The 22,416-nt window shown below is 40.6% G+C and overlaps 1 protein-coding gene across 3 annotated transcripts in view; it reads right to left on the reverse strand.

The window, feature by feature from the left end:
• Positions 1-60: 60 nt before the first annotated feature.
• Positions 61-22,416, reverse strand: part of inpp5b (inositol polyphosphate-5-phosphatase B) — a 28,139-nt gene continuing 5,783 nt past the window's right edge. The window contains exons 1-19 of one of the 3 annotated variants that reach the window (XM_033641660.2): positions 21,880-22,234; positions 21,443-21,586; positions 15,871-15,961; positions 14,422-14,592; positions 10,946-11,047; positions 10,549-10,663; positions 7,904-8,020; positions 6,731-6,918; positions 6,441-6,552; positions 6,232-6,341; positions 4,349-4,484; positions 4,023-4,133; positions 3,615-3,780; positions 3,074-3,309; positions 2,238-2,345; positions 1,526-1,610; positions 1,113-1,240; positions 884-995; positions 61-523 (exon numbers count right to left, since the gene is read on the reverse strand). In XM_033641660.2, the coding sequence (XP_033497551.2) occupies positions 414-523; positions 884-995; positions 1,113-1,240; positions 1,526-1,610; positions 2,238-2,345; positions 3,074-3,309; positions 3,615-3,780; positions 4,023-4,133; positions 4,349-4,484; positions 6,232-6,341; positions 6,441-6,552; positions 6,731-6,918; positions 7,904-8,020; positions 10,549-10,663; positions 10,946-11,047; positions 14,422-14,592; positions 15,871-15,961; positions 21,443-21,586; positions 21,880-21,943 (2,406 nt within the window). In that variant the 5' untranslated portion in view covers positions 21,944-22,234 and the 3' untranslated portion in view covers positions 61-413. Of the gene's footprint in view, positions 524-883; positions 996-1,112; positions 1,241-1,525; positions 1,611-2,237; positions 2,346-3,073; positions 3,310-3,614; positions 3,781-4,022; positions 4,134-4,348; positions 4,485-6,231; positions 6,342-6,440; positions 6,553-6,730; positions 6,919-7,903; positions 8,021-10,548; positions 10,664-10,945; positions 11,048-14,421; positions 14,593-15,870; positions 15,962-20,034; positions 20,192-21,442; positions 21,587-21,879; positions 22,235-22,416 lie in introns of those variants that run through there. The other 2 variants (XM_078171728.1, XM_033641661.2) reach the window with 2 other exon arrangements.

Raw genomic sequence — 22,416 nt, forward strand, 5'->3', positions numbered from 1 at the left:
ATTAATTTAATGTTCATTTCTTTTGCTTGTGATTGGAAAAAAACACCAGTGACACACACCTTGTTTCCAACAGCTTTATATATAAAAACAATATCCTGTTGAGATCAAAACATTAAAATACAAATTATCATTTTTTTTAAATAAAATATTCATACATTACAAATTGTTAGGTCTCTACAGATGCTCAATGATATACAATAAACACTGTGCATCATCAACAGATCACAAACATTATCGTGTGAAACAAACTATCATCAGATAAGAACTGTCACTTACAGTAATTATGCTATGTATCTATACAAAGAACCATCTCAGAATATATGAAATCATTACAGTTTATTTCAAATACTGGACTGTACAGGTTTTTTAGTGTTCCGCTTCAGCATGAAGGACAAGATGGAGAAGTCCTCCATCTAGGAGGAGCCTTGGGCCAGGAAGTGCTGAAAAAACTCTTGAGTCTTCCTCTTTTCTGCAAGATCCTGCTTCACAGGTGACCTCAGGAGCAAGGAGGCAAAAATGGTGGCTGTGCAGAAAAAAGATAAATATTCATATTGCATTTCTACTGCATAGTATAATAGGCTTCCTTGTCTTAGTTGTAATGTCTTTATTAGCAAAGTTTCAACAAATGTGACAGTGATGATAAAAAGAAATTCAATGTGCTAAATGAAGGATTTTAAATAACTACATTGACAGAAGATGTTTTGCTCAGGGTATTAAAAAGGTAATCAGTGCAAACAGTCCTTGACTCATAAGCAGTATTATCTTCCATTTTCACTTCTCATTGCTGTTTTAGTTTCTAGTTGACTAAAACACAAAGCAGCAGCTATTAATAACACATTAACCAATGAAAGAGACTGAAGTGTGACCTGCTTCTTTGCCTTACCCAAGATGTTGACATCTAATCGATTGCTAGCAGAATTCTTCAACAGTTCACGGAGAAAGGCAGCTAAATAGTTGAACACATTTTTATGGCACTGAGGTAGCATGGAAATAATCTGAAACAAAAGAAATTAACACCACATTTCAAGAAGGCAGAGATTTACTTTCATATTCAACACATTTAGGAATAAATTCATGTTGATCAGCGAGTCACTGTGGGCTGTCCCACTTACTTTCTCACACTGACTGGCACTGGCGCAGCTGTCTAGGCACTGCTGGTAAAAGGAGTAGGGGACCACAGGCTCTGGGAGGGCGTCTAGGAAGAGAAGCAAGGCCTCGGCCACTGAGTGGTTACTGCCCGCTGCAGGTCAATACAGAGTCAAGGAAATAATTCTTGAGTAGAATCTGCACGTTTTGAAATGTAGTTGCTGTAAGAAAGAATCTAAAACACTGTCACATCCCTGGATTCATTCAAAGGGGTCAGTTTACCACCAGACAGACAAAACAGACAGATATGAAGTGCAGTATTTGGAAAGAACAACATGTTTGTTGCAGTCTCTGAAATCAAACAATAACTGTGAGGGCAAAATGCTAAAAGTGCTCTTTTTCTACCAATGGTTATGAAGGCAATAGTGCTGAAGGATACGTAGAGAATCAGGAATGCCAGTGTCAAGACAATCCCTTATGTCTGCAAATTCACTCCGGAGCCCAGGTTGCTGAAATATGTCTTCCTGCAAATGGAGGAAAGTAAATATTAAGTCTTTATGTCCCTACAAAGCACATTTATTCAGCCAAGGAGATAAATTACAAACAGGCCCTGTTGGGCTGATGAAAAATGCTCTATGGTCTAAAACGTAGTGGAGTTGCAATGGACTTTGACTTAATTAAAATTAAAAGCACAGTCTTATGATTAAATAACCTGAATTGAGGCTTTTAAAAATAATGACTAATTCCCTCCACCAAATCAATGCAGATACTTTACAAATTACTTGGCTTGCTGGCACAACCACTAATGGCAAGAATCAGACAGATGATCTACAGATCTTCAGCTTTGTTGGATGTGCATACCCAACACTCCCACCTAGTGAGTCATACCAGTGTCTCTGTAGACTCAAGACAAATCTTTGAAACACTGACACTTTTAATTTTGCTCAATAGTTGTGGCATGTAGTGACTTGCATTTAGTTGTCCTCAGAAAGACACAAAATGCTTGGAAGGAAGCCAAGAGTCACTTAAATCACTTTAAAGACATGACCCTGCAAATAAGAAAGCTACGCCCATAAAAACTCAACAAGAGTACAATTTCTTTGATTTCATTATAGCACCAAAATAGAAGCTTCGGTGACACATTTTCTTACTTGTTTGAGTGCATTGCGGAACAAGTGATCCACCATCATCCAGAGCTCTTTAGGAATGTCTAGAGGCTTTTCAGTGTTTGCTGCATTCTCATCTATAGACATCTCCGCCTGGTGTTCAGAACAAACACAACAAAGAGAAGAAGTTCAGTCAAAATAAACTCAAAAGTGTTTAACTTCAAGTACGCAACACAGTGTTTCCCCTATATTCATTTAGCAGTGGCACTTAGGCTATAAAATCCCCCTGTGTGCAATTTCCTTGCTGTCTGTACTTAGTTTAAGTGGCCAGATTCAGGAAGATTAAGGGTAATTAATTGCAAACCCCCAGATAAGGATGCTCGGCTCGATCAGCCACCCATCATTATCAGCTGATACATTCGTTCTTAATGGTTTAAAGGCCAATCAGATGATCAGATGGGGACAATTTCTCTGCACACTGTTAAAACAGCTTCACTGCTCTGGCAGTTCTGACAAACTGTAGCTAACACTGAACAGTCATGGTTTACTGATCAAATGTTTTTACAAGCAACATCAGAGTCACAATATGGATATTAGAGCTAGATGTCAAATGTTAAATCTGTCCCCACATGCAGAAGCGACTGTAACAGAATATGGGCTATGGGAAGTATTGCATTAAACGTGATCAGACATCTACAACTGTGTACAAATACATGTCTAAAGCCCTTCTTGTGTCAGCGGATGTGCTAAGGATCTTTCAGCAGTGCAAAATAATTCACACACTTCAGCACCACTGCTGGGAGAAATCCTCGGAGACAACCGTGACTGTAGAAAAGGTATTTCAAGGACACTGTCGCTGCGCTGCACATGGGAGCACTAACCACTTGGCGGAGGGTCTCTTGTGGCATATCCTGGATGGGCTCCCTCAGTTGACACAGGGAATGAATGGAGGAGCCGTAGCAGCTGGGCAGGTAGTTTCCTGTCACAGAGATGAAGTAGTCCTTGCCGCGCTCCAGGTGGAGTACCAGGATGTCTTCAATCTCTTCCTTGCCAGAGTTAAGTTCAGGCGCCGTTGAGCGGTTTACAAAGACCTCAAGCTCAATGTCCACAGAAGCACCTGGATGTTGAGAGAGATGAACTGTCATGATTCGGGAAGTGATGCCTGCTACATCAGTGAGCTACGTTGTGCTACCGTCACTAGAAACAGTTTTTGAGGATCTGTAAAGCACCAAGATGTCTGTAATCTGTGATAAGATTTAATCTTGCAAAAGAGAAAGGCTGCCAATGTGAGTCAAAATCAGAGTTCTGCCCTAATAACTCTTATTGCACTTAATTTCTAAAACCTAGAGGCAGAACAGTAGTGATTTATTAAAATGAAATATGCCACTATGTGATGAAACGCTGACTTTGTGTTCTACTCACCCTGAGCGATAAAGCCTTTGGGAGGGTTAGCTGTGAGCCAGGGCTTGCAGTATGTGGGCTCATTCGGCTTCTGGATAAACTCAAACTGACACGGGACCTGCCCGTCATTTAAGAGGCTCAACGTCTCAGCCTGGTGCTGCATGTATTTCACATCCTTAAAATGGAACTGAAAGAAGAGGAAAAGGTTAATAGTCAAGCAGGGAAAAAAATTCTACTCCATTTCATGTAAATGTATCCTTCAAATATCTGCATTCGGCTCACAGCCTGAGATCAATACACAGCTTCATTAGTGGTGGTTTACTTACTGAATTCATCAAGGGGACATAATGAGAGGGAAACTGATTCTACAAGGTGAATCAGAGCGGTATTATAGCTCGCATTACGCTGTGATGAGAGAAGAAACTTTACCTCTCGCTTGGATAACGTTACAGATGGAATACACTCGTTCTCCATTTTGTCTATGTTGCGTACAATTTCTTCAAAAGTCTTCTTATAGGCCTCGGCATTTACTCTCTTGATCTGTGGAAAGACGAGGCAGAGAAACACTGCAGCATAAATATCTACATTGTATAACCTTTAAATAAGACTGCAACAGATGTGATATGGCCTTTGCAAAAAATAAGGGGCTGATGCATCATCGCTTCTCCCCTCCCCTAATTTTCAAAAGTCTATATGAGGAGGGCCAATGCATCTTTTTCCAAACAACAAGAAACTTAATGAAAGAAATTACTTACCCCAACGACAAGCAGGGAACTGACTGGTTTGTGGTCACTTGTCTTCAGAGCCATGTGACTCTGATAATGCTGCTGCATGATGTTCTTCCCTCGCCACAGGATACGGTCACACCACGCTGGTACGCGACATTTTTCACTACATGCAGAAGAAAGGAGGTGTTAATTCTCAAGTGTGTTTATTACATCTTTTACATCATAAAGATGTAAATACACAGGGCTAAACTTAGATCTGTATCACCAAGTGTTTGTACATAACTCAAAGGTTACCACGTGGAAGAGCAGAAAATACCACACAGCGCTGCAGCTGTGATTTAGGACCACATCAGCTGCGGGGGATGTTTCCCGATAACGTTAATTAATGGTGCAATAAGTGGGTGGCTTAAGTGATTTATATGGGCCATCAGTGGAGATTACAGTGATTCAGTGTTAGAAGCTTCCTCACATTTAACAGGTGAAACATGTAAGGCAAGCTGTTTTAATGGTGTTCAAGAGCAGAGTCTGATTAATGAATGACCACATTCCCTTTTGCATTATATTTGCTTAATATTACAATGAGTTTTCCTCCCTTCACCCCATATTTCCATCAGAATGCTACTGTGACATATTTTTGTGCCAATCTTTATGTGAATACTCATATAAAGTGGTGTTAATATAGAACATGTACAAAGACAATGCCACTCTGTAAGTGGAGAGCTGTTTGTTTGTTGATAGACTAGAAAGCTTGCAAAATGAGTCACACAAGTAGTTTCATTAGGTGCGTTTCCTTCCAGCTCGTTTTATGCACATTTTCATTTTGCGCATACAAAACCTGTGTGGAAACTGTAGCAGCTAAGCCTGAACTTAAAGCCACTGAGGGGCTGCATAGACAAGCTACAAACTAACTGACGCACTTGCCTGACCTAACTGACCGCTGCTCATCAGGTGGAAACAAAAAGTCCAATTCTTCTTCTTCAATGCATTCTTTATTTATCACCACTGTAGTCTTCATTGAAAAACTGGCAAACATCTATGAATCTGTGTCTATTAACCATTCAATGGTACAGATTTGCACCATTACATTGAGTGGCGTACACCTCACTTGACGTGGCCCCGCGCTGCGCTCAAAAAACTTTGTGTGCTCCCCTGTCTAGCAACACCTGTCCCTCAATGAATGGTTCCAACCTATATCGACAGACACCCATGACAATACAGTGATCCCTACAGGACAAATTAGCATCCCACATATACATCGTACACTGGGGATGGCTCCTACAGAAACAACCAAAATTGAAAAATATCTCAAACTCTCGGAAAAATTTTTTATACTTGGGGGAGGTAGAAAAGTTAATGTACCAATAAATAACTAACCAATAATAACAATAACTGCAAACTCTTTTGTTGTTTCTGGATGGCTTTTAACACGCTTACATTCGTACACAGGACTGTTATCAGAACTCTCCCAAGAGCACGCAGCTTTAATGTAAGTCGTTCAAAACTCTCTATCTCCAATGTCCAGTTTGCTCTCCACTTTTGTGCATCCATTGTTATACTGCATTTGAGGTCTGAATGGCGCTCTTTTAACGATGTCATCCTATTCGCCCTCTTTTTCTAGAGACTTCTCACTGGAGAATTAGCGCCACCTACTGCTTAATGCAATAAATCAACTCCAAATATTTGCACTTCAGCAGTGGATTGAAAAGCACATAATTTCATATATTCTTTTGCAGATTTTCTGCAAATTTGGTTAAAATTTGTGCTACATTTGGATGGAAACACATCTATTGTTGGTGTGCTTCTAGTTATCCTTACTTTAACTGTAAAAATAACCATATAATTGAAGAAAGATCTCCTGACTAAAAACGCTCCAGTCTGCGTTTCACAGTCAGGCCTTTATATAAAATTACCTTGTATCCCACTTGTCGGAACCGGTGTCATATTTGTAGGTGGGCTGGAAATCAATCTCTCCCTCTGCAAAGCCAACGAACACGGCCTCCTCATCGATCTGCCTCTTGAGCTGGGGACCATATGGAGCTGTTTAGTATCACCACTTGTACACACGAGTGATGAGTACATGCTATTTAAACAGCAGAAATGAGACCTTCACTGATATTACCTGATCGTAACTGTGCAGCGTTTCAAAGTCCTTCTTGCTAATTAGCTCCTTCACGTTGGAGACGTCAAGTTCACTGATTCTGTAGTTGAGGTCCCCAATCCATAAGATCACACTGGTGAGGGAAGCATAGAGAGACAGAGGAAGAAACATGGAGATAACTTGAATATGGATCAAATATAGAAACATGAATCCCAGCATATATAGATTTAGTGGCATGACTACATTGAAGGTGTTAGAAATGAATACATAATATGTCACTGTAATTCTGTAATATCTAATTGTTTTCATACTCATGCTTCATGATAGTAAGTGGAGGCTGGTTGGGATCAAGCTGGCGAAACTGAAGACGACTGCAAATGTCCTTGTAGTCTTGATTACGTCTCTCATATTCTTCAATGTGAGCAGCTAGGTGAGAGTTGACGACGCAGATATCAGAGTTGTGGAAGCGAAAACGGATTGCCACAGCACCCTTATTTCCCTACAAATCAACAAGAGATTTAAAGAGAGAGAAAGATAAAGTCAGTCAGAATAATATAAGAAGCAAAACTAAAAGGTCCTGCAAAAAGATGTAGAGGAAAAAAAACTGTATGCAGTGATATGCGCCTTTGCTTGACAGTAATCCAATATTATGCAAACACTGTGACACTTGTTTCAGATGGCTCTTGGTGCAGATCATAAGCCTGTCTCTCATTACTGCAGGAAAGGATGGAGCAACCTTACAAAGGCCCCTACTGGTCACCAGCCAGCCATCTGCTCTACACTGCAGGGACTGCTCAGTAAGCACGGCCACATCTAAGGCAAGAATAATCTTTTCTGCGACAGTGCATGAGGAGTTAAGATGGGGCACTTAATGGATGAATAAGCACTAAAGATAAAAACAGTTCAAAAGAGGAACCAGACAAAGGTTTGTACTGTCATCATCACAGCAAAGCCCTTGAGCGTAACATTGCCTTTATTTATTGTCATTTGCCTGCAGTTGTTATGGCAATGAAACAACACTTTCATTGTAGGAGCCCAAATGTTTTTTTTCCAGCTTCAGTCATTTGCTGCTCTCATCTAATGTTGATGTGAAAAGCTACTGTTGATACTAACTCTACACTTCCTCTTTAAGTGTCATAACAAATGCTTTTATGTGAGGCCAAAGAAAATACCTGTGGCGTTGCTAAAAATGTATCTACAAATCGATTTTGACATTCTTGGCACCTGACGCCTGGAAGTTAAAACTCTACAGGCATTTTAAAACATCTCTGAGAAAGCTGATGTTCAGTGCATGAGCAAAGAAAGGGGTGACACCTTTTCCTTTATGTACCTGCCCTGTGGACATGCAAAGAGAAGCTTGCTGGAGGCAAGTTCTGATCATGGCTGCTCTCAACAGCTCAGCTCTGTATTATCTTAGAGTATCTATACACCAGTTAATCTACATGAGGACTCATGCATGAAAGACCTGTAAAATCAGTCCTTACCATCCTTCCCATGATGCCAGTGCCCACGGTCTCAGCCTCCACATCAGAGATGAACTCTGCGTGCTCCTTTTTCACATAGAAGATCAGCATGATGCCAACCAGACGCACCAACTTCACCTGCAGCAGAAGATGAGAACATTTACAAAGGGTCATGTCATACAGGAAAGGGAAAAGACAAACAATTGTTTCAGCCACAGCTATGAACAATGGCAACATTTACAGTCTAAGGTATTTAGTCTCATCGAGAGCTGGGGGATAAAACTATCTTGGGGATCATGATACAATTCATGCTGATATCGACGAATACAGATAGATCTAACAGCCTATCACACAGCAGAAATCTGTCAGTCTGCTGCTTCTCTTGTGTGTCGCTGCCTGTTTTTATGTGTGGAGCATGGTCCCACCCTACGGCAGGGTGACAGCAGTCAGTCTTTAGGATGTAAATGGTTGTCAGTTTTAGTAGTTGGTTAGTATGATCATTTCAAATTGTATCATTAAAACTGTATTTGATTACCATGCTTTCATTAACTCATAGTTAAAGCAGCTGTGTGGAACTTTTTACCATTTATAAACCATTTATAAAACTGTCCCTAGTTCGTATCACCCCCCCTTGAAGATCTGCATATTTATTTGAACCCAACAGCGACAAAAAAGCCTTTCTCTTTATGGCTATTTAGCATAGCCTCAGTCGGGTCATAGCAGAAGTCAGCAAACCAGAATACGGCACACGGAGGCAAAAGTAAGTCTGCACGCCTGCAGCGGCCCGCAGCCATTAAACCACAGAAGAAAAAGGAGCCGTGTTTACAGAGAGTGTTCTTCAGGTAAACGGTACGCAACAGGCATTGCTGAACACATAACAGTTTTACCAGATGTATCTATAAGGACTTGGTTGTACTTTCGATGTTATGGCGGATAAAGAAGGAGCACCATCTAAAAGAACAGAAGAACAGACGAAGGCTAAACAGTGATCGGGCTCGAGCCCAAACGTGTGTAAACCTTGGTCGGGCATTCACCAAGTGGAGAGAGCTGAGAGATTTGAAAGGTTTTAAAACTGATCCCGAGTTGGTCCTTTTCCTAATCAACAGGTTTGTAATTTTTGTTTTTATTTAGAGAATATACTGCAACTTGTTAGACATTGTTTCACTTCAATATATGACAACATGGAAGTTATAAGCAAGCTACATGTAACGTTAGCTGATGTGAACCGCTTTTGTCTAGTAACGTCACAACAAACGCCACAAAATTATCTGTGACTGTGACCATGAACACAAATATACAGCAGGCAGTTGTCCTCAGTTTATAAGAAATTCAGAGCTACACCAGAACACCAGAGGAATGATTTTCCTCTCGCTCTCCAAAACAAATGCATGCGGTAATTGCCGGTTGCAGCCAGAATTTTACGACACCAGGCTGTGGGTGTCATACCGCTTAGACCAAAGGGGGCGCTATAATCAACGAAAACGTAAAGTTCCACACAGCTGCTTTAAAACTGTCAAGCATCAACCAGAGTTAGCAAAAAGGTAACACTGCATCAATAATATGGAAGTAGCTTGAATATCTCAAAGCAATGAAGCACAGATAAGGACGGTCTGCAAAATATGCCATTGGTCAGTGCCAACCAAGACAGGAAAAACAACAAATCTTTCCATCACCAGATAAGGGACCGCCCTAGTGACCACAACATTATCATATTAAGTTACAAGGCGAGCTAATTTGTATGGTTTTGTTAAGACAGATAAAGCATGTCTGCAAAGTTTAATGTTGACATTTAGATGTTATCCAATATAATCTTTGATCACAAAACATATTCTAAACCAAGCCATATTTGCACAGTTAAATGTTCATGTTATTTTAGTATGCATATCAATAAACTATCCTCTAAAGTTTAACTAATAAAGCGCCTGGTTTCCACACACTTCAGCAGCATTATCAAATCGATATTGATCAATGTGGAAAAAAGCACGCTGATCATGTTTTTGCCACACCGCCCAGCCCTAGTCTCACACTGTCTAATCGCAAGGAAAACAGAAGTAAAGAACATCCCAGAATATGAAGCAGTCGCAAAAATACTTTAATAGGCCCTCCTGTCAATCCTTTATGAATCAACATTCAGATGTGATGGTGAAAACATTTATTTTTCAACTCGCTGAGCTACGCCGTGTCAGACATGAAGAAATGACATGTCATTATGCTGCCTACGTGACTTACAGACACCCTCTAAGCCCTAAAGGGATGAGAAGAAAACAGGCTGGCTGAGAGAGACTGAAGTTAATAAGCTAGAGTCAGCGCTCTGAGAAAAGGGAAGTAGATGAAAGCGAATAAGGGGAAGAAGAAGAGAAAGACCAAAAAGTAACTTCAAATATAAGGCCTGACTAAGCTCATTGAATTAGCAGGAATATCATGACTGTTTCTTAGAATTAACCTGCGTAATCATCATACAGTGTTATGTAGAATGCTATTATGGCCACAAGCTATCTGTCAGTTCACTGTAATACAGAACTCTTGCAGTCTCCATTTTAAAACGAGCTAATCAAGCTTTACAGACAGAACATAATAAGCTGTGCAATATTTTTCAGTCAAAATACCAACTAGAGGGGAATAATTATATTAAAAGTTTAAAATTTAAAAAAGAAAGACTTCCTTACTAAGGCATACTTGGCATCAGGATGCAAGGCCTCGGACACAGCCTTCGTCCACTCCATCTCTTTGGGGGTGTCATTGAAGAAGAAAGCCTCTTTGCTGAGGTCAAGCTCCTGAAAACTATCACAAAGGACAAACAGTAAAATTTGGGTGTTTGAGCTTTACCTCACAACTTTCACGGTATTCTCAAAACTTTTTCCACTCTTCAACACCAAAGTTAGTAAACTGAAACGTAGGCAGGATTACACATAGTGCTGAATCTGTGGGTGGGCATGTTCTACTTAAAACAGGATCAATGGCTGCATACATCTGTCGGAGGTTCGAGCAGTATATGTCTGTCTGTGTAATGGGATTACACAGAGACTTGCGAGGCTATTCTCCGGCAGTGTGAATGTGACTTACCCCACGCAGTACATGTCAGGAGGGTTGAGAGTGCAGCTCAGCCAAGGACGGAGGCTTTCCTTTGGTGTCTGTCCGTTTACATTGTATGTGCCGAGAAAAAAGCTGAAAACAGAATGGGGATGAGATGAGAAGTTGGCACAGAGGAGAGGAAGACAGAGCCACAGCTTGTTTGCCAACTATGTTGAGTTTATCCTGCAGACTGTGAAGGTTTCTTTTTATATTTTCCAGTTCACATCAGGGGAGATTAAAACAGTGGAACAATGACCTCAGTCTATGTTACGATGCTGCTTTACTGCAGTGCTCACCAGCTCACGTCTAAAAATTTCATTTCATTTTGATGTTCTTATTCATCCATCAGAGCTGCTTGTTCAAGGTTTGAATACCTTCAAAATCCCCGTCCCTCAACGCCTTTCCGACGTCGCATAATAGGGGGCTGTGTCTGACCACTCCTGTGACTTTCCAAAATTGACGACACATCACACCCACTTTGGTTCGAGATAGGCCAAGTGTAGGGCTGACATAGAAGCCTGGGGTTTGACTTCTCTCTCTAGCTCTCATTTTTGACACAACAGTTTTTCACTTTTTCGTGTTTAAAACTGAGTGCAACACTACAAATGTCTTCGAGGAGAGACTGTCCTCATTACAGCTGACATTTCACCCTGCCTTTGTGTGCAGCCATTCAGAACAGTTCAACACCTATGACCTGGTTGGACGGCACATTTTAAGCTACTTCTGATCAACTGTACCCTGGCCCTTTCACTCATACACACAAACATCTTAGAGCTGTCTACAGGGCAAAGCAACAAAAGAGAATAAAAATAGTCTAATCGTTTGACCTCTGAGCAGCCCCACTGGAACTTTCCCTACTGAAGGGCACCTAAATTGCGAGGAATGCTAAGAGGACCCACCCTTGTTATTTACCGTCGTACTGAGATTTATTCTGCAGGTCCAGATTAAAAATCAGCTTCCTTCCATTCAATAGCCCTCGTCTCTGACCTTCAGGCAGCTGCTGCTCTGCTCATGCAGCTGCACAGGAGCAGCGCAGAGCTCTGTATTTGTGGTGACTGCCACTGCACCGTCTTTAAACAATAATCTTGCTGTTGCTTTCCTAAGCTTTGTTTTCATAGCCTGCACATCGGCATAGATATTAAGAACAATCTCAGTATGTGCTGTAATGTGAGATGAAAGCAGGCAATGCATGTGTTCCAGCACAATGCAGCCTTTTCTGTATCTCTGCTGTTGAAGCTTTTGATTTTGACTCAGGGTCACACAGGGACAGGGTCCATGTACTTTGCGGCCATTCGTTATTCGTTCTGAAGTAGGTAAACAAAAAACGGGAAACGATCCTGTTTTCCTTTTTCGTTTTGATGTAGGTAAACAAAAAACGGGAAATGAGTCATCTCCTGTTTGGAAATTGGAAATCAAAAAACGAGTCTTTATCTGATTTTCTATTATGCGTTCACTAACCCCAAGTCGGGAAATAAAATACGACAGTAATTCTTTTAATCAAATTTGCTTTGCCTTAACACAGAAACCGTTCTTATTTTTATTCTTCTCCTTCTTTGTTTGCAATGGCAGACTAGACTACGGCGCATTGCTGCCCCCTGCTGATATTACTAGTTTGCCGCGCTTGTGCTGTGCCCCGTTACAGCAGCCTATAAGCATGCTGTGTCAATAAATCAGCTCAGACACTGTTAGAAATGTTGTATTTAGCCTAATAACATAATGCTACAGCAGTAATAACGTCAGCTTTAGTCAAATGGCTCTAGCTCTCCCAGTAAATGTCATAAACTCTGGACACATTTTCCCTGTATGTTGACATGATAATGGCCACGTTGAGCTGACCCACTCTTAACAGTAGGACCGCCAGGATTACAGCGCCCCTCCAAGCGCCGCAATGGTCTGCCAGACCATTATGTAACTTCATTGTCTGCCTGTGTGCTCAGAAGCACACAAAAAATGCATTTTTGAGTAATTTCCGAGAAGTTATGATAAAAAAAAAAAAAATTACAGACTATAGAATAGGACTGACAACCTCTCCAATGTCTCATGTCAATTAACACTATTTGTCGGCTTTTTATAATGCCTTTTTTTCTTTTTTTTTTGCTGCTGCGCTGCTGCTGTGCCATGTCTCCAGTTCAAAGTGGTGATTTGCTAAATACATTCTACAATAACAAATTAGATTAACTTTTGGTCTATAATACTGTTGGCTATATTACGCATTTTAATAAAAAAATCTTAAGAATAAAAGAAATTAACACCAAAATAATTACTTTTTTATTTATTATTGTTTTTTGTTTACCTACATCAAAACGAAAAAGGAAAATAGGATCGTTTCCCGTTGTTTGTTTACCTACTTCAAAATGAATAACAAATGGCCGCAAAGTACACGGACCGGACAGGAGGCTTCCAAGCACGCGAGCAAAAGGTAAAGAAATACACTGGAGAGGTTGGGAGTCAGTCACATTGGCTACCTACTATAAACACACCTACAGACAATCTAGAGTTCCCAATTAACCAGACGTTCATGTCTCAGAGCACCCAGAGGAAACCTGTACCAACATGCACATTAAACACAGGAAGAAAGGGAATTAAACAAATAACAAGGGACCTTATTGGGTACGATCCGCTGAGCCAACGTGTTGCCAAAGCCACATACAGTGCTTGTTGATATTTTTAAAGTATAACATTAATGTTTAGGCATGTTTTCACACAGGATACAGAATATTTCCCTCTTTTTTTCTTTGTATTACAGATGCTGTTGTATTTTGATCTTTTCATATTAAAGATACCTTCTACCATTCCCCTTATATCTATATTCCTTTCTATTATTTGCAATGTTCTTGGTGTAAATAAAAAGACACAGCTCTACCAGCAGGAGGCAGTGTGGTTAACCATGATGCTGACTTCAGCAAATGCCTATTTTTTGACCATCTCACAAAAACAACCAGCCTTAACAAAAATGTCTCTCTACAGAGGCACTCATGTCTACAGTGAAGACAAAATTAGATGAAGAGATACAACCTGATCTACAGCATGTTAGTGCTGCATTTCTTACAGTGTCTGAGACAGTGGGGCTTAATTTAGCAAAGAGCTAAGTACACACAAATACAAACCCACAGATGTTGACTCATTCTTTTTACATAACACTTCTAGGATCCAAACTGTGCTCACAGTTTCGCTGTGGGCTCACTCTGTTCCTGCATAAACAAACTCAAAGTTTAAGAAACTATTTTAGATTCTTAACCAGCTGGTACAGAGGCAGAGTGCAGCTCAACACAACTGTATAGTGGCTCCACCCAAAGTATCAACACATTTCTGATATCCGGAGAGGAAAAAACATAAGATTTCCTATAAAGATAGTGATGTGCTACTCGATTGTATCTTGACCACCAATTTCCTGCCTGAATCAATCTGCCAAAACACATTCACATTTTTTAAAACAGATTCAAAACAAGCAGTCGAGAGCAAAATACCTGAAGTCCTCCAGGTAAGTGTAGAGGTCCTCATTCTTCAGCAGCTCACATCTGATGAGGTTGTCGCGCAGGCCGAACTGCGGCATGGCCAGTATCTGAGCTTTGTTAGACGTGGTGTGGCTGGACGAGCGCACCAGGTCATCCCGGTCCTCTCGACTGGGGACGGCCTGACTGAACACCAGGAGAGAAGAAATAACAGTCAGGCGAGGGAGTGAGAGATGGACCAAGATAGAATCGGGGTCATTTTGTTACGCTGGTGTGATTTCAAATGGACACATTAGCGTGTGTTTGCTTGTTAGTACGCACAGATCCCAATTCACATTCAAAATGAGTCTTACTGCATCAAAAGCTATAAATAAAATGACTTCATAGCAGAGACTCTCTGTTCCAGACTAACAGCCTAATGTACAGTAGATCACTGCAGTGACAACAGTAACTCAGGCTATGCAGCGAGGCTCCATTTCCATGTCGTCAATAAGGAATGAGGCTGAGGGGAGAGGAAGAAATGTAATATGCCTTGTCCCTGTAATCTTCCTGGAATATGCTGTAACGAAACTCCATCTTGGAGTATAGGCGTTCGTTCCAAAAATGTTAGCAGTGGCCTGCGGGTTAAACAACTAAAAAGAACAAATTTGCATTTCAAACTTTAACAACTTTAAATAAACACTATTTAGCAAGCTGCTGCCAGACGTGTACACAGCTTATGTTGTAAAACTGGAAGGCGGACAGTACTCAAAGGACTGTATTCTGCTTTTATATGCACTCATTCTTCCTGCATAGTATATGTTTTAGGCTTTACTCAGTGTGATCTAAAAAAACAGCTTCATATATTAAAAGGGTACCCTGTGGTTTCACACTATGCTACTGATCTAAAGGTGACGATAACACACCAAGAAAGGCAGGAAGGAAGACTAGTAGCAAGTAAACATGGATTTAAACAATGCAGGTTTCAAAATTTTGAACAACTAAAAACAATGTGTACGTTTTATAAGGGTGGAAAAGCAGTTAAAGCTTCTGTCAAGCCTCGTGGATACAAACAACACATTTTGGTGAGCAACACTGAATCGTGTAAAGACAAAAACTTCACTTCAAAGAAAAACCTGCTCTCCTCGCGGCAAACTCAGCGGAGAGTGAGGCAGAAAGGCCGCAAGGTGGTAAATAAAATAAGCTTGTACACTGCGCAGGCAGCCAGGAGGGCCTATGTCGTTGTAAGAACAATGTTAAATGGAAGCTTCATTAACATGTCAACGAAAAGGATTTAAATTGAAATGTGTCTATAACTTTCTTATTGCCATTTTATGAAAGCAAGAGCTCAATCACAACATTGTGCGGCCTGTTGTGAGCTATTGCTTATCTCTATGACTCTTTCTACCTCTGTGTATAAAGAGATAGTTGTGTAAAGAGTTTGTTTTGAGAGCTGCTACATGTGAATTAATACAAAGGCCTTACCTCTCTGGGCTGGAATATGCTTTGGACCTTTGTGTGCAACTGTTTGAACCTTTCTCCTTTTCTGAAGTTCCCTTTTTGTCTGATGATTTCTCTGTTCGGGAAGAGCAGGAGAGAAAAGGAAGAATATTAAACTGTTTGTTTACAAAGTTAAATGGTCAAAATTGCCTTGCCAGGTGCTTGAAAACCATCAACATTATCTGAAACTCTGCCCTACCGACTGACAACCTGGGACAACTCACTCTAATAGGAATGAACCCAACCCTGAGCAAACCCATATGTCAACACTTTAATAACTGATATGGGAATAAATTGACGCTAATTACAACTAAGAATAAAAAACTAACAAGCACTGCTACACACAAGTCAATCATAAAAGTGCCAAGTCAGTTGTTGTGGTCAACCGGCCGAGCCTGCCTTTTTGCAGCCGGTTACAGTTATTGCATCCTAAGTAGCTGGATTTAATGGGCGAGTGTGAAGTATGAGACAGTATGGGCCCTGTCCCCCGCAGCTTGGCAGGGAACACAGCTGGCTGCCCTGAAAGGGAAAGCCAAGTTCTTTGAGCAGGAAATTAAACTCTACAAAGTTATAGCAGGCTATATTAAGAGTGCACCTGACCAAAAGCACTGCTTAATGACCCAAAAGATGAGACACACGAATAAGCTTCCATGTTGGTAATCTTTTTATCAACACAACCTCTACTTGGCAAACTGAAGCATCACAACCTTCAGTGCATTTGTGGTATGATCTGTTTGTGTGCAGCTTTCAGTGCAAGAACCCTGTGGCTTCAATACTTTTCATTTTACTGACTGGACATCGATACTAACAGTACTACTTCTCATAAAATTATACAGCTATGTTCAAAACAAGGTCACAGAGGTAAAGAAATAAAACAAGGAGGCAATACACCTGTGAAACAATGGGATTTGGCAATTTGAAAATATCTTAAACAATGTATATTAAAGATAAAATAAGTCTGACTGACAAAGCTTTGCCAGATGCACAGCACAATGTCTTTTAGAAAGGTTAAAGATTTGCCACAGCTGTGTCTAATGCAGCACTAAAGCCAGTTGCTTTTATCACTATCACCACAAATGGCATGCAACATTATTTTTTGCTGCATCTTTGTTTTACAAAGGAAATGCTCTCATCTGTCTAACTTAACTAAGAAATCAGGTTGTGACCTTTGCGGCCAAACTCAGAGAAAAGGTCAACATGTCAGAAATGCTTATGATGTTTGTTTCAGTTTGTACATTTGGTAAAAAGAAAGAAACAAGCAAGAAAGGTTCAGCTACGCAAGGTCAACTATAAGCACCATCTTTAAAAATCCCCAGAGAGATTAATTGACATTTGAATTCAAAACCATGTTTGTGAGAACAGGAAAAGGAAAAGAAGATGGCCCATTGTTTGACTGAGAAAACCGCCAGCAAACTGTGAAATGCTCTTGGAAGCATGCATAGGAATGTTACATTTCAGATGGTAAAAATGTCCATGTGCACAAGCCTGATAAAATGACTCAACAGTTTTCAGAGTTTAAAAAGGAGATCACGATTATTAACAAACATGTATTGCAAGGACTCACGATGAATATTAAACCAGAACTCATTACAGATGGTTAAAGACTGATAACCTTATAGTCTTAGTGTTCAGTCAAAACCGCTTTGAATATCAGGCGGATCAAAAGTGATATACAACTATACAAGAGTCCTAGATTTTTCTCAGTGAGATGCACTGTACCATTGAAAAAGTAGAGCGACAGCAGTGACACAACAAACATTGTGCCATATAATACTTGCAAAACAAGATTAAACAAACTTGAGACATGATTTACATGCACATATGGTAGTCACCTGAAAAATGTTAACACATTTACAGCCTCAGATCAAAACTAAATCTTGTAGGGTCCTGAAAAACACTAGTAACCGTTAACTGCTGTGTGCACCCTGATGAAGACAGTAATGCCACAATGTGCTGGTCATTAGTTACTTAACCCTATGGGCCCGAACGACGCATAGTGCGTCCAAATTCACACCTGTTCTTCTCTATTGATTTTCTCCGCGACCATGCGTCATAGGGAGAAGCCACGCATATCACGTGAAACAGCGGAATTGTAGCTTTCCGACAAGACACACACGTTTTGCACACACATTACTCTTGGATGGATTACTCGCGAATGCAGGGTCGCACAGAAATGCCACACATATCACATGAAAGCGCAGAACCAGAGCTTTCCACTGATACCACACACATCATTGTGCTGTCATCCCATCATGCTATAAATCCAGATTAATTGTCTACAAAATAAAAACCTGACGAATTTCTTTACAACCCATTATAGAGATCTTGTTATCAGTCACTTCATATAGTGAGAAATATCGTATCTTACCACGTCTTAGGCTTGTGTGTTTCTCCCTGTCTATCCACATTTGTAGTCCGGCTTTCAAGATTTTTGCGCACCCGGACAACTGTAGCCTAATGCATGCATGACAGGGCTGTAGTCACCATATACATTGAGGGGGGCATGTGTCCCTCCTAATGCCCAAAATGCCCCCCCAATATATAACTGAAACTGAAAAACAACAACAAACTTTGTTTACTGCAAACAAAGTCGCAAATATTATCTTGGAGGACATCATTGCACTTGGTTGACTATTCTTCTATTATCTTAGATGTAAATATTGCATGTTTCTTTCAGATAAAACACATTTTTGACTTGTGAATGAGTCAATGGAATTTCTTGCAATAATGAAAGAACACTGGCAATCATGTCCGCCTGGCACAAACCACATGTTTTGGACAGCTGTGAAGTGACAGAATGTGTCACTTGCTATGGTGAGATACATGTAAAAATGTAAGAATTTAGTAACACGGATTTGTATTTTTTCATTGATATAAAAATTAATATAAAATACAGGCACATAGGAGGACATGAGATGATGACAAATCTGGATAGCCCACATTGTCCTGAAAAAAAAAAAAGATATAGCATGTGTATGTAGCCTTTATAATGACTGTGATATGAGCTTAAAAGTAAAGGCAGTAAAAATACCCCAAAAATGCCTAGGGCCCATAGGGTTAAACATAACCAATACTGCAACTGTTTTCGTAACCTGCACCTGAATGAGGCCTTGACCCCATGGGGATAGCATATTTTACATTCCTGCGCCTGCTTTAGTTTTCTTAACCAGCTAATGGGCTTTACTAAACCTTTAACAACAGAGGAGTGAAGTTGCATGCAGTCTGACAACTGCAATTTCACACGCATATGCCTCTCTATCTGTGGTTGATCACAAGTCAGCATAAATGTCAAGTTGTATCAGGTCTCAGAATCTTCAGCATTAAAACTGTCACAGCTTTATTTTTTAACTGCAACTGCACAAAGTTCAAAGTTGCACAACTTCCTCTTGTGATATAAAATTATGGGTAATAAACTGCACAGGAACCAATTTGGTCATTTCTTTTTAGTCTCAGCTATTTATGCAGATATGAAAAACCTGTTCGTCTCGCCTTGATAAAACGCTTGTATTGCATTTCAATGACACAAATACTTTTCTCACAGTCAAAGGCAAAGCAGACAGCAGGCACCTTATCTCATTCAGGCGGTCTGGAGGAAGTTTACTGTCAATTGATTGAAGCTAACAGGCTAACCTAGCTCACAGGATGAGCCACAACTCAAAGTCTCTTTCAGGGAAACATCACTGAAATAAACGAGCTCACTGTCTGAGAAGCAAAGCAAAAAGTGTCTCAATAAACGGCACAATTGTGTGTCACTAAAACACGTTATTGCAACACCAACAGGTGTGTCAGTTTCTGTCACATAGCAACACCATGACCACTTAGCCAGCACTAACATTAGCCGTTACTATCGAGCGTCTACGTTAGCTAGCACTCAGGGTAGCTTGATATAGAGGCAGCAACTGATAACATTAACAATACCAACCATTTTTAAAACATTTGTGTACTCCACCTGACCGATACTGACCCTCTAACTAGTCTGGGTAATAACAGTTTCTCGGAAATAACAACTATCACCCACCAATGCTGTTAGCTAGCATTAGCCAGGAAGCTACACTAACTAATTAGCATACGCTGAATACAACAGAGCGACGCGACGGCGTTTCATGTCACCACCTCAAAAACAAACAGATGTAGGAATATTTCTCATACCAGAGTCTCTCATCACGCTAGACATCTCCATTCACCGCTCCCAGGCATTCTGTGCAGAAGAGCAATGTCCAGCTTGAGACAGACCTGCCCATGCTAACGCTGTAGTAGGAGGAGTTTACCTTCCCCTGCTGCTGCTGTCTGCTGCTGCAGGGACAGGAGGCTCAGTAACCACAAAGCTACTGTGCAGAAAATGCGACCTGAAAACGCCTCATCACATCAGTATTTCATAAAGGAAGTTGGGCTTATGCGCTTCAAGAGGACACAAAAAGAGTCAACAGCCTCATTCTTTACATATCTGTGGTCCATTTTGAATGAAAGATGGTATGAGTTGTAAACAAGCATTAGATTTTTGTTTGTTGCTTCACAATTACACTCTTTTTACATTATGTTTGCATGCATGTCATAAACAGCATGGCTCTGATGAAGCATGCAAAAATATGATGTGTGAAATTTGCATGAAATGGGCCACCAACATGTAAGATTAATGACACAAACTTGCATGCATGCATAAGCATACAAATTGTGCATTTCACATCATGACTCAGAGATCTTATATGTGGAGTCTTGTTGCAGATTTATTATATGTGGTTGCCTTTTCTGTGTATATGATTTAATCACTTTATGACTTGAAGATACTTTTCAAGGGCCAACAATGTGGAACAAACTCCTCCTTGGTATCAGGTCCACTAAGACTGTGTCACACCTTGAAAAGGTTTTAAAGACCTACCTGTGTAAGCTGGCGTTTTTATAACTTATTACTCTAATGATTTTATGTTGTTTTTATTCATTTTGTTCCAATTCTCTATGTGTGACCCTTCCTTAAAATAGTTTTACAGTACTGTACTTTACGTGCTGCAGAAATTAATTTTACGCAATTGCCAACTAAATTAGTTTCCATGTAGTTTCCACATGTCACAGCAGGAAAACCACAGGTGTTATTCATACATCAACAATGACAGCAATCCATTTCCTTCTGCCAGGCCCATTACCCTGCTGTTGTACATGCTGGCTCACTGTCATTGCACTTAAATGGCATCGAGCCATAATTATTGTCATTAGTCACACGTGTCTTCTCTTCTATGACACGCCAAAACTATTGTGTGTCTGGTGTCCCTCTTCACATGGCTCTCTGCCAGTTCTGTGTAAATTTGTCACAACTCACGCTCAGGTTGGGCCAACTGCATTTTAAAGGAAGTAGCACTTGCAAAACGCTCAGTTTTTATGACGTAACCTTTTGATGTGGATGTGCATCTGGGTGAGGCTATCTATGCTGAGCAAGAGCGAAAGCTAAAGAGATAAAGACGAGTGTCTCATGTCATCCAGTGCGCAGATACTGTTTGACATATTACGAATTATTGAAGTTTTGCTGGACCTGAGAAATCCTGCAAATAGAATTAAGACGACAAACCTGTTTTCAGATGCTGGTTGAGTTTACTGAGTGTTGTGCCGAGAGGTGCGAGGGCCTGTTTGACGACTCCCTGGCCTCTGTCGGCTTTTTGGTACTTGCCAATCCACTCGAATTTGGGTGCCGGTGTGGTGGACTTGCACACATCTGAGGGAAGATAGACAAAGAAAGCAAGAAAGATATTTGCAATGGTGTGCGAGTGAAGAATACAAGAAGAGCCTGGGCTGAACTTTACATTTTCTGCTGTTTTCAGGCAAAAGTGGAGAAGCTAGAGCAACAGCAACAGTAAGAGCCATGGTATAACCAAGAGTGCTTATTAATGTACTCCACTTGAGCTAAAGAAATGGAAGAGCGGCCATTTTTAAAGCTTTGTATCCTTGGTTGTAGGATAGTTACACGTGCTGCAGTAACTTAAAGATATCTCTTCCTTATCTGCTTACCTTCACCATTTTTCACACTCTTCCTTGTAACAACAACGGGCGCCAGGTCTTTTAATCTCTCCATCCCTAGTATCCCTCACCAGGCTAAAAGCCTTTGTGGCTCATCTTAGAGTACCACACAAAAAAAAGTGACAGAAACACATCAGTCTCTGTCCATGATCCCGTGGGGTTTCCACCGTGAAAAATAGTGAGCCAGTGGCAAAAGTAACACATCCCTAACAAAGCAGCCTGTCTGTTAATCTTTCAGCAGCTCACTCCATTCAGGATACAGAAAGTAAAAAGTACTTCAAGAGAAGTACTGAAGAGGAAGGCACACGTCCTCTCTAAACTGTTTTCATATTGTCTCTCTGTAAATATTACTGAGAAAAAGACAAACTACATGAGTACACTAACCAAACTCCTCCCCTTTTTCTCTTTCTTTTAGTCAGCCATGTGTCATGTTCACCGGTTAACTGACAAATGAAGTGACACCACCGCTTTGTAGGTCTAAAAGTGGCCAAAGTAGTGAACCACAGCCGCCTACGGCCAGTCAAATGT

The sequence above is a fragment of the Epinephelus lanceolatus genome, chromosome 10, assembly GCF_041903045.1.
Source record: "Epinephelus lanceolatus isolate andai-2023 chromosome 10, ASM4190304v1, whole genome shotgun sequence".
Taxonomy (NCBI): domain Eukaryota; kingdom Metazoa; phylum Chordata; class Actinopteri; order Perciformes; family Serranidae; genus Epinephelus; species Epinephelus lanceolatus.